This window comes from Amia ocellicauda, chromosome 4, assembly GCF_036373705.1.
Source record: "Amia ocellicauda isolate fAmiCal2 chromosome 4, fAmiCal2.hap1, whole genome shotgun sequence".
Lineage (NCBI taxonomy): Eukaryota > Metazoa > Chordata > Actinopteri > Amiiformes > Amiidae > Amia > Amia ocellicauda.
This window is the reverse complement of record NC_089853.1, coordinates 24,709,880-24,728,691: the sequence shown is the minus strand read 5'-3', so window position 1 is coordinate 24,728,691 and position 18,812 is coordinate 24,709,880. Positions and strand designations below refer to the sequence as shown.

General features: G+C 43.0%; 1 protein-coding gene across 4 annotated transcripts in view; it reads left to right on the top strand.

Annotated features, from left to right (window-relative positions):
* crtc3 (CREB regulated transcription coactivator 3) overlaps nucleotides 1-4,927 on the top strand; it is a 33,495-nt gene extending 28,568 nt beyond the window's left edge. For all 4 annotated transcript variants that reach the window (XM_066701564.1, XM_066701566.1, XM_066701565.1 and 1 more), the window contains 3 exons: nucleotides 294-377; nucleotides 496-700; nucleotides 1,205-4,927. In XM_066701564.1, the coding sequence (XP_066557661.1) occupies nucleotides 294-377; nucleotides 496-700; nucleotides 1,205-1,410 (495 nt within the window). In that variant the 3' untranslated portion in view covers nucleotides 1,411-4,927. The remainder of the gene's footprint in view (nucleotides 1-293; nucleotides 378-495; nucleotides 701-1,204) is intronic.
* The last annotated feature ends 13,885 nt before the right edge of the window (nucleotides 4,928-18,812 follow it).

Sequence of the window (18,812 nt, the reverse complement as noted above, 5' to 3'; positions counted from 1 at the left end):
TGAGTGGCAGGGACTCAAGATGCATTTAATCATCTGTTGTGTAGTTGTGATTGGATAAAGGAGCATGTACTTTAATCTAACTGCTCAGTTTAAGAGTTACTCCTCGTCCAGCCTTGTGCATGCCTTCATAATAACAGTACAGATGGCATTTTGTCATGGAGGGATCTCTTTGCGATTCATTGCTGTGGAGTGAGCTGGAGTGTGACTTTCCTCCCTGTGTCTAGAATGTCCAACTGACCGAGGAACTTTTTAACTGACCGTCTTTTCTTTCCTTCTACTGTGCCGTTCCACAGCATAACAGCATGGGAGCGTTCTTTGGCGATCCCTTCGTGGACGCACAGCTCTCCAGTCGGCAGTCCAAGTCCTTGTCTTACCAGGTAGGGGGCTCTGTCTGTAGAGTCTTCTATGCTCCTGTCCTTCACTGGGCCTTGTTTGGCTTGGCTGCACACTCAGCGTTTTCGTTTATCTTTTGTTTTGTTCCCCTCCTCCCCCCAGCTCGACCAGTTCAACATGCTGGAGAGTGCTATGAGCTCTGTGCCTGGGGGCAGCTGCTTCGACCCCGGCTCCAACCTCTGCTATTCCCAGGCGGCGCTGATGGGGCTTGGCGGGAGCCATGGCAACCTGCAGGACTCACTGCAGATGAGGCAGAACATGCTGTTTTCCAACTGCGGGGGGGGCGTCCCCAACATCATCCTCACAGGTACTGGAGCCCACGTCCCTCTCCCACCCCAGAGCGAGGACTTAGTGTGGATTGTAGTCGAGTCTCTACAGCTCGTCGGGCTGAGTTAGGAGGGGCCTCCTGCCAGGCAGCAGCTGTGAAGTGGGAAGCTATGATGGCTCAATTAGGAAGCTGTATTTCCACACTCTGCTGCTGCCAGCATGTCAATGACTCCATTACAAACATGCCAGAGTTTCATCACCCTTAAAACAAAGAAGAGCAATAACACAACTTTTAACAGCTATGTGTAAAAATTGTGATGAATGTCTTTTAGTTTTTTACTTAAAAAAAGAAAAAAAGAAAGTAAAACTAGCACTATGCTAAAAGCATTCGGCTCTTATGTCTTTCTAGATTAAAGCTCAAATTTGACACCTGCTATCACACAAGATGCTCGCTACAGTGTCAGTTTGTGTTATTTTCTGCTTCGATTGTGGATGCGGTGAGCGCACAAGGCTGTAAGGTTTGTTTTCTCTGTCCCCTCCCTAGACGAGTCCAACCCCAACATGTCCAAGGACATCAGCAGCGCACTGGCGGTGGTCCCGGAGTGCTTTGACTCGGAGGGGGGGTTCCCTCTGGGAGACGAGCTGCGCATCGAGCCCCTCAGCCTGGATGGCCTAAGCATGCTGAGTGACCCCGACATGGTCCTGCCTGACCCCTCTGTGGAGGACACCTTCCGCAGCGACAGACTGTAGGAGAGCGGAGGGGCGGAGGCATTGTGCTCCCCTTACAGAGTTATAAACACACACACACACACACACACACACACACACACACACACACACACACACAGTCGGGCACAGCTAGGGCTCATGGCTGTAGGTGCCCTGCCACTCACTCAAGAGAGGGAGAGATCCTTGTGTAAATCCGAGGGAGAGGGGGAGGTGGAAAACTTTCCCATACAGACACACACAAACGTTTACATACTAGGTGAGAAGAATTTTAGCTTTCTAAAAAATACTGCCCACAATAAAGGTGTGCATGCACAAACACAAACACACACACGCACACATAACAGAATAGGGGTGTGATGGCTGTGTATTATGAGGAACCCCATTTTACACCAATACACACATAAGCAAAAATCTTTGCACTGTGAGCTTTAAATGTCTTACTCACTGTTCTCAGCCACAGGGCAGACCTGGTCTTCTGCAGTTTTCCTCCTCTTAATATCCCTAATCAAAATTACCAAAAAATAAATCCTCTCACCTCATGACCCTTGACCCCAGTGCCTGGCTCTCGTCAGCTCTAGAAGCACAGGCAGCGTGGATGTATCGGCACAGGTCTGTGAGCAGATGACACAGACGGCAACCCCTGGCTTGTCTGCTGTATTCCTCTGCATGACTTACTTCCTGCCAGGTGTTTGCTTATTTAATTAGGTGTGTTAATCAAAGTGAAGCGGATGCACACAGATCCTGCACTCGGGAGTCCTGAGTTTACATGGCATGGTGTTGGGTGTGGGAGAAAATTAGATTCCTACCCTTCTTTTAATTGCCAGCTCACATTGAGACACTGCAAGCCATGTTCTCGCATACCAACAGAGGCAAAGTAAGCCCCTTTGTCGTGCCAGCACCAGCAAAATCTACAGGTGGCGCAGCCCCCCAGCACCCAAGCCATTGAGGTAATAATACCAGCACTTTTAGTCCCCTGTACCCAATACAAGCCAGCTACCCGGCGCAAGCCAAATTTCCCCCTACAGGCCAATCCCTCGGGGTGGGGGGGGGGGATGAAGATATCCTAGAGGTTAGGGTAAAAAGAAACGAAAATATGACGCAATTCAACGCAAGAATTGCTATTTTTTATGCAGTTTTGATTCTTAAAATGTTTTACATATGTTTTCTTTTTGTAATGTTGTTTGCCACAGATATTTTTGCTGTCAGTTTAGAATGTATTTTTAAAAACAAAGAAGGGGCAAACTGTGCACAAAGCAAAACAGCAGACAACAACAAACACAAAATATTGTGTTGCAATGTCTAAGAGCTGGGAGGTTGTAGGTATTTTTTTTAGGATTATCGTTATCATTATTACTGTTATTGCAAAAAAATCCTTCTTATCTATAGATCTGTGTAAGAGCAGATGCCACTTTGGCCCCATTGAGAGTGATGATCTGATTTTGGAGAGCTTTGCTTTGAATTATTAAGATGTCAAAAGTTTAAAAAGGGGATCCGTGTTACTTGTTACCCTAGTAGCATCGCCCTTCTGTTTTCTGATTCTGCATAATTAATTATTATAATGCAGCTGGCACCGATCTCAAATCTCTTTCTGTTCCGAGCTTCAAATCAGTGTGGGTGATGCAACGAGCTTTACATGACCTGGTCACATAGTCTTGATACGATATTTATGATGTCAAGTTCCCCTTCCCCTAAGAGAATTACATTACCAGCACTGGAATGACCAGAATGGCTGTTGATCCTGTCGGTCCTTCCTTCTTCATCTTCATTTACAATGGCAGAATGCTCATGAGAGGATGTATACCATTGACTTAAAATCTGAGGGCTCTCCACTGAGAGAAAATCATGCATCAAAAAGACAGACTGGTAGTGATAAATAAAATTATGTATGCAGTGGATGTAACATTGCACTTTTTGCTCTCTGGGATGTGTGTGTGAGAGAGAAATTTGCACTAAGATCTTTTACGGGAAGTTCCATTTATAATTTAAAAGCTGAGGACGAAATGCCATATTTGCTGTTTCAGTTTGAAGAGCACGGAGACTGATTTACATATAATTCAAAAGCAGTAGTGGGTTCACTCGGTCCCCAAGGGAGAATAATGCTGTGTGTTTTCAAGATGCTTTCCAGTAATCAGAAGCTTGTAAGAGGTGAATTTGGCTGTACTTGATTAATTTGTTCAGCGACGATGCATTCAGGATCGAGCCTCTGTTTGAGAGAATTATACCTGTTCATTAAAAGTATTTGTCTTTTTCTTGATCTGTAGAGTAACTAAATCTGTTTGCTGCAAGGCCCAGTGCAAACAAGGCTTATATAGAGTTCATTTTGAGGAACATAGAGCCACCTGCTGTCCAGTTCTTGTACTTCTGTTTCCGTTTCCGTTCCGTTGTTCATAGCTCAGTTTGTTCCAGCACTAATAATGCTCTAGATATTCCGACAAAATAGAATTTGAGTCACTTTAAAATCACTCCCTTTTTATACTTAAAAATAAATAATTGAATACTGAAAGCTTTATCCAGTATATTGGCACAGCAGTCCGTCATATTTGTATCTATTGTGGTGGAGAAGGGGGAAGGTATGGATCGAATGGACTCTTGATCTTGATCTTGATCTTGATCTTACTTTGTACAGACTGACCATGTGCACTACCTGTAAAAGCAAAAAGAGATTTGAGAGAGTTCTGCAGAGCCATTGCCTCCCATCACTTTAAAATATTTGTTGTTGTTGTTGTTGTTGTTGCTGTTGCTTTCTTTTTCTACCTGTAGAGCCGTGTTGTATTTTCCTATTGCCTTACAATCATGTAGACCGAGGGTGTTGCAGCTGTGAGAACAGAGATCACAGTGTGATTATGAGTCTTTTCTTCAGTGTTGGCCTGATACCTACCCCCTCCCCCACAAAATAAAAGCCATAAGGTTTGTTACAGGCTCTTAAATGCCCCTGCCACTGACTTCACAGCAAAGACAAAAAAAGAACATTATACTGCAAAAGAACATATTCTTCTGTTCTCCGGTTCTTACTTATGATTCACTTTTCTTTAGTGTTGTGTAATGAGAGGGCTTGGCAGACTAACCCCAGCTTCCCTCCCCACTCCTGCTTTCTGAAACTCTTGGTCTGGCCACATCGCCGGTAGCAGGGGGTGGTGTCTGCTGTCACACCCCTCTCTGTGGGACAGAATGACCCTTTCATCTGTTGCCTTAATTCGCTGACCTCTGACCCCCCCCCAGCCCCGCTTATACTGTGACGTTTGGCTCCTTTTCTCAACTCTGCTTCTTTTTTCGCTATATCATTTCTGCTTCTTTTCATTTGTTTGGTTTGTTTGTTTGTTATACCAGACTTTTATTATTGATGTTAGAACTATTAATGTTATTAATTTTGTTCTAGAAGGAATTCTTTTTTTTTTTGTTACCTTTCAAAACAGTGTACAGTTCTATTATTTAAAGATTTTTTTTTCTTGTCCACTAGTTTTTTTTTCCGTTTGTTTTTCCTTTTTTGTAATATGTCATTTAAAATCTTTCTTTCGGATATAAAAAAATTACTACACCAGTGTGGCTTTGGCCTCTGTGTTGTTTGTTGTGCTGGTCAGTCCCAGGAGGGGGCAGTGTTGCTTCACACTATGTGTAGAACACTTGAAAGTTCACACGCGTGTGGTCAAACTCATTCAAGTCCCTGGCTGGAAGTGTCATGCATGCAAATCTAAGACTGGTTTTTCTCATAACTGGTCTTGTGAATGGTCAGTCGGAGCCAAAGCTAGAGAGAGGGGTAAAAGGGTGGTTAGAAGTAACATCTCAAGGTTCTGCTCTCAGGTAGACTATATAACATCTGAGTATCAATTTAACTCGTTATAATTAGGAGAACAGGATATGGTGTTAAACATGTTTTTACCACTTTCGTACACAGTTGAAAAATGTTAAATCCCATTTTTTTGTGTGTATGTGGAGGGGGGTGTTTTGTTAGGTGCTGAAAGAGTAGTGTCTATAATTTGAGCACGGCTGCACTTGTCACGAATAGCAATTTCTAACAGATTGGAACGTATGTTTATGTCCCCAGCTCCCCCCAATACCCCCTCACACCCTTTATTTTCTTCTTAAGTGTGTTGCCAACAAATATGTTTTTCCTTTTCATTTTAAAGTTGAATGACCTTTCAGTGTAGGAATCTAGAATAGGTGTCATGAAGGATGTACTGGAGTTATGAAGTGAAGAGAAGCCCTGATCTATTGCTCCTGTATCCCCTGCAGTGTTAATGTGATGGATTATGGATTTGTCAGTCACTGCCTTCAAATTAGCATTTCGTTTTCAGTTCCTTTATATATTCAGCGTTCTTCAGTTTTGTGGATTGTATCGCAGAGGAAATTGAGCTCCTCAGCAGGAAGGGCCCTCTTCCCCATGCTTCTCCAAAGGGATGTGGGGGGGGGGGGTGATATAGTTCTTACTGATGTGAACGTTTCCTCATCTGTTGCCTGTTTCCTATAATCTTCTCTGTTATGTAGTGTTGTCGGAGCACTCGATCTACCAAAATCACAAGTTCTAATTTTAGCTGACAGAAATAATTAAGCTTTATAATAATGGGATGTTAATAGTCATAGAAAAATAGATTTCATTATGTTGTATTATACTTATATTTATATTAAAAGAAGCAGAACTCCTTGTTCACTAGGATACTACGGGGCACTGCTGATATAATGTCAGGGCAGAACAATCCATTAGTATAACTTTTAATTAAGACAGGTTTATTCATTGTTCCCCTTTTCTAACAGAATCAAAATGTTTTAAATGATTCTAGATATCTTCAGCCAGCAAGTTGATTGGTTTTCCTTTTAAGGTCTGATCTGCACTTGCTTACTCTTTCTCCTGTTAAAATGATTTCCTAAGTAAACCAGCTGTCGTGGAGAAAGTAAGGATTCATTTTGTTTCTTTTTTCAGGCTTGGATCCGGCACGAACAGTGATAGCCAAGGATCTCTCTCCGGCATCTCTTCCAAATCTGTAGTCTAAACAAAAGAAAATAAAGTTCTGGAACATTACTTTTTTTTTTTTTGTATGTTTTGGACTTTTTTCCATGAACTGCTCTGTTATTCACACATTGGCACACACTATCAACAATAAGATATTTTTTTGCAACAGCAATTCACCTGATTTCAGATACACACTTGTCATTGTTTAACATTCTTCCCTGTGCGGTGGAAACTCACCTGATTGGTGTGACCAGTAATAGTCTCCAGTGTTTCTCTCCCAATATCTGTAGACGTACTACAATGAAACTTTCATTGTGCCCGACTGCATGTGCTCTCAGTGTAGTGCAAATGTGTCCCAGTACCAATGAGTTGATCTCTGCTGTGAAGGTGGCTGAGTGTCCCCCAAGGGCCCGATGCCCTTTTTAAGTGGAGTTCCTTTGCAGCCATTACATTGTGATCATTGCACAGTGTGACAGTTCAATGCCTGACTAAATCTCTGATTAAAGTCCTCAGTCAAGCTTGTCCTGTAATCCAGGCACACACCGGCGGTTTTGGGAAGGGTGTTACAAGTTTGTCGGATAATTACACAGCAGGGCTTACTGCTCAACGCCAAGGATAGCTGCACTTGAATGGGAAGTAATTGCGTGTGTGGGGTCTGGAGGGGCTTGATATGAAGTTACACAATTTGAAGAGCTAAGATTTGTGTTGCAGTGCTTGTCCTTGAGATGCCAGGCAAAGAGACTAATAAAGATGGGGCTAAGCATCAGGTAGGACTCTGGTGGAGATATGGGATGGTGTTTTGGTGACTGAGCTGGAGCTGTTGAGATGGCAGCAGTGCAATCCTGTGCTGCCCAAGAGCGGCTGTCTAAATCCTAAATCCACCTTGTGAAGACCTGGAGTATAATTGTTGTGTTTAGGTAATTAATCCACAAAGGCAGCAGCTCACTCTAGCCCTGCAGCAGTGGTGCTCTGTGCCAATGTAACATACAGTTACTCTGGAACTGACTCTCCTGCCCTGACCTCTCTCTGGGTCTCTGAGCTGTTGGCCTTGGTCTCCAGTTGGCTGCCTGTCTTGGTTCAGTTTTCCTCTTGCAAAGGTTCTACAGAGATTCCATTTTGTTTTTGGCTTTTTGTTTTCAAGGAAAAAAATAAGTTTTTAATTTATTTATTTTTAATTTATTTTTCCAGTATTCTTATTGTCAAGTGGTGGTGGCAGAGCAGTCACTGAGGATGGTAGCAGAGGGTCAGGCATGCCTGTGGAGGCGTGTATGGAGTGACTTCATCAGGATGCGGGACAAGACTGAGGTTTGTCTATGCAGTTTGTAGTGCTTAATGCATCGGAACGGAACGGCCAGCGATGAATAGTCCTCGAATCTCCGGCATGTGAAAGCAGCAGTCATGGCTGAGCTAATTAGGAGCTGGCCCATTGTTTTTTTTTTATCTGCGACCCTGCCTGTATTTGCTCTGTCTTACGTTCCCTCTCCCTCGCCCTCTTTTCGCTCTTCACCCTCAAACAAATCTGTCTGTTCTAGTCACTGCCCCCAGCTTCTCTGCGCTCGTTAACTCACTTCAAACCCCTGGCCTGCGTTCAGCAGGGGTTCAGCGGCAGGCTAATTTAATTAGTGCACAGAAGAGCTCCCACTACCCCCCCCATCACCTTCCATCTCTCTCTCCCTCATCCTCTCTGCCTGTCATTCTCTCTGCCTTTATCGCCATCTGTCTCCTGTGTGTCTGTGGCCCCCTTGCCTTCGCACTTCTTCTATCAGTATGTTTGCAATCCCTGAACGGTTACTCCAACACAGCCTCTGCACAATCGATTGACGGATTCCTTTGCTTTCCCACCCGCTTATCTCCTGTATGTTGAGAATTCACACACATCCGCTGACCTCCCACTAGGCTTGAAGCTCTTCCCCTCTGGATACCCCTTTCTTGTGCTGTTATTTGGGATCCATAGACACCCCCTGACTGGCTAACCCCAGAGGTCTGAAGCTAAAGCGTCAGTGGTCATTGTCTATGAAATGGTTTGACTTCTCTACCAATGATGCAAGAAAGATTTCATTATACGATGTTTGGACAATGCTAAAACTCTTGCCTGGTGAAGGCCCACTTCGTTAATGGAATTGGCTGCCATTTCTGTGAGAGGTATTTGATTGTAGAGTTGTGGTATTAAAGTCTGCAATGGTAAAGCTCCAGGAGGTGGGGGTCCAGGACTACACCTTCATCATTAGTCAAGTTCATCTTTTTTACTTTTTCCCCTCCACTCTCTCTTGTTATGGTTCCTGCTACTAACGCCATGCTTGATGTTGTGCTCAGAGGACAGCTGAGGAATTCCAGCAATGCACCGCTGATTACTGCTCCGGTATAATGAGCAGTAAGTGTTCTGCATACAAACACACCGCCACCGCGGCGTTCCCGGCTGCGTCGGGCCCTGTTTGATTTCTGTCCATACCGGGTTGGCTGTTTCTGCCTGGCGTTTGAACAGAGCGAGTGCAGTGGTGTGTGGCTGTCAATTGGCTGTGTGTACCTGGGCAAGAACTTCTTTCCTCTGCTTTAGTTTTCTTGCCCATATAGAATCTACTCCCCCCCCCTTTGAAGTTGGACCATGTGAATGAACTCTACAATCGCCACTGTTAACCAGCAGTAAGCAGGAAGACCGAGTGAGGGAGGGGGACTGGTGTTTATGTAGTGCACTGTGTGTGATTCCACTCTGTCTGAATAGGCATCCACCCCAGCCTCCCTGCTCTGATCTACATTAATCCTGCTTTATCTCTGCCTGTTGTCTCCCAAATTCATGTTGGCCGCTTCCAACAGCAACAACCCTAATGCAAGTGCCCTGGCAGACCTCACTGGAAAAAGCAATACAAAAAGTTTCCAACCCGTATCAGTGCTGGTGTCCCTGTCCACTCCGAGCGACTTCACTTAAAATACACTCTCAGGCCTCCCCTCCCTTTCCTGAAGCACACAGACAGAAATAGGCAGCTCTGCCATGCTTCTCAGTGAAATGGCACTAGTTTCTATTCTCAGCACCGCAGAACTGGCAACATCCAATGACTGGTCTAGAGCAGGAACTCCCAGCACAACCAGAGTGAACATAACTGGGCATGGTTGGCTGTGTTGTTCCATCATAAACATAAACATTTATTTCTAGCTCAGTGTCAATTTTGTCTTGATACAGAGATAAAAGCAAGCACTATGCTACCCAGTCTGGAGCACATTAGGGAATCATGTATTCTGATTATGGCACAGGGAAGAGGGTACGCTAGCTCAAATTCCCACTTCCCTCTCCAGATGTAACCAATGAATGGGAGTTAATGAGAGTGCTGATGCAATGTGGCGCCCCGGTGTCTCCACTCAGTGTTTTGTTGTGAGTGTCCTGCTCGCTCTCCTCTCCCAGCTCTGCTATCTCCTTGCGTGTCATCGAAGGCGGGCAGGCCTGCACACGAGCAGCTAGGGGCCTGCTTCATCTAGCCAGATGTTTTGCAGCTGGAATTGAGAGGAGTTGCTCCTTCAGCGCAGGAGAGTCGGACACACTTCTCAGGCTGTAATTACAATTTAGGGCCTCTGCACCCCAGCACCCCCGCCACAGCACGAGCAAGCAATAATGTGGCATTTTGTCGTCTTGCTCTGTGTGCGCTGGTGCTTGGGAGCTGTGTAAATCTGGCCCATTTCTTTTTCCCCCTACTCTGCCTTATCTCTAACTCTGTAAGCTGTCAGACTGTTAAAATCAACTTTAGCTGATTATTTATCATCTCCAGCTGGGATGCAAACAGGCTCCCTCTGCACTAGGCACATACACCAGGAGGAAATTCCCCTTCAGAAGGTATGCAGTTGGTATGTCAATGAGTATATGCATAAAGTGAATATGTGGGATATGCAGTCATGCTGTGGCTAAAAACTCCTGAAGGGGGTCCCAATATAAGTTCCCAAAACGAAGTTCTGCTCCATAAAGCAGGATCAGGAATTAAGCATGTAATTGTGTACACACACACACACACAAACACAATAAGGAAACATGCTATCACACACATACACACACTCTCAAATACATCCAAATACACAAATGAACACAAGCACACATGATTCCCACAAACACACGCCCAGCTTGTTAGTGTAACCCAACTCTGACCTTCTCCACAGTTGTGCCCTGTTGCTGCCTGCACATTCACAGAGTGGGGTGCCCTGCCAGTTACCGGGGTTTCTGCTCCTGCATTTTGACACTGATAGCTGTATTCTTCACAGAAACAGGATTTTGGCAGTGGGGGGTATCCACAGTGTTTAATTGGAAATTGCCATATTCAAGGTACAGGTTCTTTCCACCTTTGCTTGGAGGACCACTATGGCTAGATGTGAAGATGTTTAAAAGACTCTTGACTGTCTCTTGTGCTTTTGGGGACAGTAGTGTTCCAGCCAGCAGCCCAGGACCACCTGCTGTCCAGGAGCTCATCTTCACAGCAGGTTCACTCCACTGACTTGGGATTTCGCTCCAGGGATGTTGGAGCTCCAGTGTGTCTTTAATGAGCTATGTGGAAGCTGAGAGAGGAAACATTACATTATGTGGTCAGAGATGTTTGTTAAGACGTTAGTGAATCAATTCAGGTGGGCCAAAGTGGTCGAACAGAAGTCACATTGTATTCTCTGCACAATTAATGGGGAGGAGACGGACTAATTCCTGCAGCTTAATTAAATATTCTTTATGCCTATAATGTTGATTTGCATTCACACCTTAATCAAAATTTTGTCATGATTAAGCTGCCACACCTAGCTTTTAGCTGGAAGGATATTCAACAGTTTCCATAGTTTCCACACCTGTTTCTCTGTTAGACAGATAAAACAGATGTGTGGAAGCGTTTTTGATACCTGACTCGGTTCCTATTAGCAATAATGGTTAAACACTGTAAGCAGTCAGCATTTTTTTTGTAATTGCCAGATATTATGTTGCCAGCTGTAAATCAGGTTTGAATGGATTTTTTCATCTTTTTTATTTTTTTTTTTTTAACTTGCCTGACGCATCACGGTACATGCAAAGGCACACACAGCACACCCACCCACTAACACTGTGAGCAGCCATCTCTCAGAAAATATCCACCACATCTGGCCATGTTGGCGATGGCAGAGGTTTTATCTTGGGGTCAGGAAGGGTGGGACAACCCCGAGGAGGGAGAAATCTGCTGACTTGATTATGATGGCCCTTACTCACACACATGCTTTTGCCTTTTCTCGCATTCTCTGACGTCAACTGTCCGGATGTCCTCAGGTATATGGACAATGACAGCAATGCAAAAACAAGAAAGTAATCACCTGACACAGGATCTGAGTTTTCTGCCTGCAGCGATCTCTTCTCACCTTCTCAACTGCACCTTATTCATCAAGGCGAGCTGACGAGGGGCCCGTCTGAACACTTACGATGGGATGAAAGCGCTCGCGGCATAATTTAAAGTCATGGTAACCGTAGATAAAAAGCACTCCACAGTCTTATAAACAGTACATCTAAGAAACAAGACCACCATACTGTTGAATCTAGTTATAATCAAACCAGGAACCAGACAGACCTCTAGCTTTTACAGTTAAAGCCAACAATTGTATTTACAGTTAATTTACCAAGTTTATAACCCAGAGTGTGGAAAAGCACCTTCAAATCTGTTCTGTGTAACTGCCAATATCAAGAGTATATGGGCTTTACCATTGCCTATGATGAGGGGTGGGGTGGCAGTTCACTTATAGCTGTCTCACAAAAAAATAATATAAATCCCCCCCCCCGATCAATAGACATATCAGCACTTAATTGTTACAAATCAGCCTGGAAAGATATGGAGGGATGCTGCTGCTGATGAAACCACAAGGGGAATACACCCTTTTGGCCTCCCTGGGGTCCTCAGACTGGCGGTTGTGTATATGTAATGACGCCATACAACCAGAATAGCCCTGCCGTGGGACCACTGCCAGTACAGGACCACAACAAATATACAGAAGCGTGTTTAAGAATATACATATAGTCATACCAAGATACCAGTGACTGCTTTCCTTTCACTTCAGGAAGGATGCTCAGACATGAGGTCCATGTGCTCTCAGAGTTGGGGGCACATTGTAATATAATAGTTCACATATGTTGTGGTTATTGTGAGGGTGTAAACAAAACAGTTGTTTTATGCTGTTGCCAGGCTGAAACCAACCCCATGAAAATGTGTGATTGTATAAATCATATTTTATCAGACATATTTGTGTGGGGAATGTTTTATTTTAATGAACATTGTTTGTCACACAGACTGGTGTTCATGAGCTGTCATCATAACTAGCAGGAACTGGAGCTCTCTGGATATGTCTTGTATGTTTGGAGATCAATGTCTTCTCTCCCAGACGCGTAGGTACCTAGCTGCTCACGCACTGAAAAACACACTGAGACATGCACTTATTCTCACCGACACACCTATACATAACATAACAGTCCCAGAAACACACACACAGATTTGTGTCAGGTATGTGATGGTAACACACAGCTTGAACTCATCTGTGACTGACTCCTAACATGCTGGCATAGTTGAGGTAACTTGAATTTCCCATTTTGATAAACATCACGCCCATGTTCTTTTGCTGGTGTTTTTTCACATAGGCTGGGCTGTGTTCCCTGGATACCTATTCCACAGTCCCCTGGGGTCAGTGTTATTATCCAGCCCTGCCCCTGTACTCAGAGAAGCCCTTAAGGGACAACCAAACACCATGTAGAAAAACATTCTACTCATAGTTAGAGAACGGTGTCAGAAATGAGAAATGTTGCACCCGTTGTATGATTATTAGATAAACATTGTAGTTATTCAAGCTTATTTTAAATGTTCTATTGTTGCTGACTTTTGGACAATAGTTTTCCTCACTACATAGACCATTGCTTCCTTGAATTGTAGTTTGCTGTTGTATTTGGATAGATGTAACACCAAATTAACTTTAACTAGCAGCCTGTAGTGTTTGTCAACAGACTACACTCTTGTTGACACACTGCTTCATGTGGTGTCTCGTAAATGTCCTTATATACGACAGATACAGTGCATCAGCCATTTCTGCCCCTCCTTGGCTGTAGGCCAGAGTCTTTAAAGTGCTGGTGATAGGGTTACAGCACTCTGGACTGTCAGCCCCTTGTCTCTCACAGGCAATAAAGTTGTCCCCGGCTGCTCTTTGAAGCCACCTGCCGCGCTGGGTGCTGTGTTACACTGTGACACAGGCCAGAGCCACCCAGGCCATTACCCAGTGTGTGAGACACCACAGAGCAGCCAGCATACCTCTTCCTCTCAATACACGTGCATACATACACGCATACACGCACACGCGCACACACACACACACACACACACACATTAAATGGTGCTGTTTTGGTGGCAAGTCGGTATTGACTCCTGCTCTAATACAGTTTATGATTCCTACATCCACTCAAATGAAACAAAATATTTTGAAATAATTTTAAAATAATACTATTTGAATTGCAAAATAAATAAAAATACATACAAATAATTTTCAGGTTGGAACATTTCTAAATTGTTTGTGCCCAGATTTATGATAATGCCATACCACACACACACACAGGGAGGGGGCTGCTGTGTGTGGGCTGGCCAGGTCACAGGGCGATGCCGCATTATCGCCAGATCGGTGCAGTAAGGGTGGCTTTCTTTCAGGAGTGCACTGGAGGTGAAAGTTGAAATTCCAGTGACTCCAGAACATTCCTGCATAGGATATCAAACTGTTGTTTTCTTCTGAAATGTCTTAGAAACCAGCTTGTGAGGTAAGGGGATTCCTGCCAGTGAGCCTGGCTATATGGTAACTAAGGCTTGGCAGAAAGGAGGACAATGATAATAATAAAACTCATATAGACACTAACTATTGTGCGGTTTCAATATGTTACAATTTGTATGCTACTTCTGCCATTCTCACTTTGTTGACTCAGGGGTACCAGGGTACTTGGCAACAGTAGTACAGTCCACCTCTGTAGGGGAATACGAAAGACGATGAGGCATCCCATGGTGGGGCCTAATGCTGCCGCTGGCTCAGTCACAAGTCTCCTGAGCAGTTCCCTTCATCACCATAAATCACACCACAGAAATGTAATCACTTTAAACACTCCATGACCCTATCAAATTGACAGAGGAGACCTAATGGTTGGGATTGACAGTCATTAATCCATGTGGAGACCTCTCTGCTTTGAATGATTCACTCCTCACTGTAGGTAATGACAACCCCAGTATACTAATGTCCAAGCTATACAGATATTTAAAATATGATTCTCTGAGACCACGAGGTCCTTATAATATAGGGGTGTAATGTGATCATTTATAAAGATTACAAATGGCAGACACGCTAATCTGCAAGTCTTTTCTGGCGACTAAGCAGAGCGTTCAGTCAAGCAAGTGTTACATATGGCTTATGTATCATTCTTTATCAATATCTGTAGTGTATTTTTGTTTTGGATTTCATGTTATTCTTAAACCAAGAAACATACAGTACTGGAAAAGTTCGGAAACAAAGAAACAGTGCTGACAAACAGAAAAAACAAACCACTACACACTGGCTTTCACCGTACAATGTCTTTGTTTAATAGTGGGTTTCAGTTTGTTGCCTTAAAGCCAAGAGGTCAACCCAAGGGGGTGACCTCTGACCCCTCTGACTGTGATGCACAATGTCAGTAAATTTTTAGAGTTTTTTCTGGATCTACTCCTACAGCTCACCCAAGATTTGATCTTTCTGTGTAACAATATTTCCCCCTGCTTTCCAAACAGAACAAATGGGAATTTGGCATTGATTCTGCTGCCTTAGTACTGTGTTGTCTACTAAATTGACTTCTGCTCAGCCTGTCATTATATTTGATCTTCCTGTATTGCAAGGTCCCCTTGGTCCGTGCTGCCGTTTTTTTCACTGTCAATGGTATGTTTGTTTTTTAGATGCACATGTCATTCTTAGGAATGTTTTCAACATATCATGAATCAGTGCTTTCATAGGGAGACCTCATCAGCTGTAAAGTCCTGTGGTTTAACCTGAGGGTGTTATCTGGCCAGGGTGACATGGGCAGGGCTGCAGACAGTGGCTCTGACACTTTTCATGTTTCATGGAATAGCAGTATTGGAGGAAGGCAGGGTGCACACTTACTGTGCAGCTGTGGAAAGAACCGGAAAGACAATAATCCCACTGCAAGATATTGGCGACTATCAATCTGCAATGTGATCTAAATGTTTTTGAAAATGTTTTCCACAAATACCCCATCTGATTTCTATATAGTAAAATATATTCTTCTTTTAATTAACTTTTGCCCAATCAATGTATAGGCTAGCTGTGTATCCATTGTTGAAAGAATTTAGCTTGTGCGGGTGATAGTTCATGCATTATAAGCACTTTTGTTAGTCTGATCATTGTATTGTGATTATAAATAACCAATACTGTACTCTCACTATCTAGGTAATAAACTGCCCCTTTTAGCCACAGCAGTGGTCTCACATGAAGAACCCCTCTTAGCAGCAGAGTTAAACCAATTAGTCATCTTCATTGTGTTATCAGGTGCTGTGAATGAAATTTATAGCGATGGCCATGTTGTGAATATCCATCACTCATGGGCTGCGGTAGGTCTCCTTGAACACCAGCCTTCAGGAAATTAGAACCTGGCAAGAGAAGCTCTACTGCTGGGAGAACACTAATCAGCAGAGAGAGACCCCTCAGAGACGCCACGGCTCCCGAGCTTCAGATGTGCTATTAGAGAAAGCAATTGCACCTACACACATAGAGTACAATCTGTATATATTAAGCAAACAATGCACCACAAAAGCACTTAATATACGTACTGAGAATTTGACATCAAACTGACAGTGGTGACATCGGAGCTGCCCTCAGTTTTGTCACTCTCAGGAGCTTCTCAAACATGTCTGAAAAGATGAATGAGCTTCCTTTTGAAGCCAGAAGCATATCGCACACTGAAATGCACACCGCTTAAACAGCCTCTTTCAAAATCTTAAAAAAACATCAAAAGTCTTCAGTCTACTTAGCAAGAGCTCATAAACAGGGAGCAAAAACAGACCCCTCTAAACAAGAAGTTGTGTATTACTGCAACATCAGATAACAGGAGGCCAATGAGCAAGAAGACAGAGTGCTCGGAAGAGGGAGAAAGCATCGTCTTCCTGGGGTAGAGCTGTGCACAGCTTTTGTTGACAGCACTTCTTAGGGAAGTGGGAATTATTTATCCAGAGCTAATTTTCCTCAAATCTCTACCCTCCACCACTTTAAAACATGAAATACCTCACGCTGACTCACACCCTTTCTGAGTGCTTCAAGCTAAATTATCTGCTCTGTGGTTTGCACTTGCCTGTTAGAACTTAGGTTGCATGAGATATAGAGAAATTACTAATGACTTGGGGCAATTTAGTCCATTGTGTTCTACTGGTTGCTGTTTTAATCCACTTTGTCATGCTGTTTCTTGAAGGATCCCAGACAATCATCTCCCACACTGTGGTCTGGCAGAGAGCTCCACACCCCTTAAGACAAGAAGCACTTCCTGTTCTCAATCCTAAATCTGCTCTGGGCATCTTTTGCTTTATTACAGTCCTCTGGTCCTGGTCTGTGTGCTAAGAGTCAAATAATGGCTTGTGGCTTGTTGCCTGTTCCTCTGACACGGAACAGCAATTTACCTGGTTAAACATTGAAATACACAAATAAAGTAAAAGCAGATAATTACACCCATAAACAGATAACCCTGTTGACAGAGTCCTGTGAAGTGTCTCCTTGCTTTGTACATGTTTCCCTGTGAAAACAGGAACAAACAGAGCAGGAGACAAGGCCTGGGCTGAGATTTGGCCTGGCCTCTACACTCTTATCTGACCAAAGGACAGTCAACTATCAACCCCAACCCAGAAACTAAAACAGTAGATACAATATTTAACTACTTGGTGCAGATTAAACCTTTGTTTTAATATCATATGCATACTTAATACTTCATGATTGAGTTTTAGGACATCAAAAGACTAAACAAGTTTCATCTACTTGTAACTTTGACTCCACAAAACTAAAACTGTATTCCATAGAATGTGGTTCTGTTTTGATTTAATTTACAGTTTGGTTTTCATTTTGTTATCATGTATTTTTGAGTTGGAGATTGGAAGGCCTACCTAGCTAACTAAATAACACTATGGCAACAAGTGAGCACAGAACAATTATGTTGTTATGGCAACGCAAATTTGTAGACTCCAGGGGAAGTTGTCAAAACATTGTAAGATAACATTATAAAATTGCATTTATATAATTACATTCCAGAGAAAAACAATAATCACAGATAACAAAATAGGCAAAATTAAATGTTTATTTCCTTTAAATGAAAAAAAATTCAAACAAATGATAATGTATGTGCATGTAAAGAAATATAATTGCATATGACAAAGTACTACAGATGGACCTGTGAAATATGCAAACAACATTACTGAGCAACATTGAGAGTGCATTACCGTGCCATTAGGGTAATACGTTTCCATATATTTCAACTAACATATTAAAACCTTACAATACTGCCAGAACGAAATGTGTGAGCTAGGTACCTTTGTAACCTACATTGAAATCATATATCAGTTTTTATATATAACTCACGAGGGCCTACAGAACCTAGGGCCTAGATTATCATGCACATGAAAGTATTTTGAAACGCCTTCATTAAAATTCACTTCTTACAAACCACAATTAACTTAATTGTATGTGGTGAAAACATGATTGAATTGCACTGCTTTACAAATTCTGAATGAAATGCTGATGAATGTTTTTAATTGTGAATGGCAAATACAATTTGCATTTCAAAGTTTTGTCTAAATGCTGTATTTAATTCTAGCTTTAATGGTAGGCCTACTTTTGTGGTATTTTCAGTAGTAAACCTGGCAAGTCCTTGATTACAGATACAGATGGCTTCAGGGAGGAAATGCAAGCAGACGTTTTTGGAATATGACTGTTTTGTTTCATGAACCAGTACATGTATGAAGTGAAATGAATGACAGAATTAAGTGCCCTGACTTGCAGAGGATGATAAAGTTGATTGCCCTGAGCTACAGTCAGCAGTGCTAACAGGCTCAGTCAGCCCAATCCCACAGCTGTGACTGCAGGGAGCAGCTCCAGCTCGGAGCACTTCTGGGACTCTGACTGGTTTGCACGATGCATAAGCAATTAAGCAATTAACCAACCAACAGCTTTTATTATGATTATTTATTATAATTTTTATTATTATTATTATTATTATTATACATATATAAGAAAAACATATAATTAAAACACGAACCTATGTTGGTTCATGTTTAATCATTACATTACTAGTTTATAACATTGTCTTCAATGTCTTTAACTTTACTATAGATACTAATATCTTTTTAAAGCTCCGTTAGGTCACCACGACCTGCAGCTCTCTCTTGTCCTTGGGAGAGCTGGAAGCTCTCAAGGACCGACGGCAGGAGTCTGGGGGGGCTGTCTGCCGTGTTATCGCCGT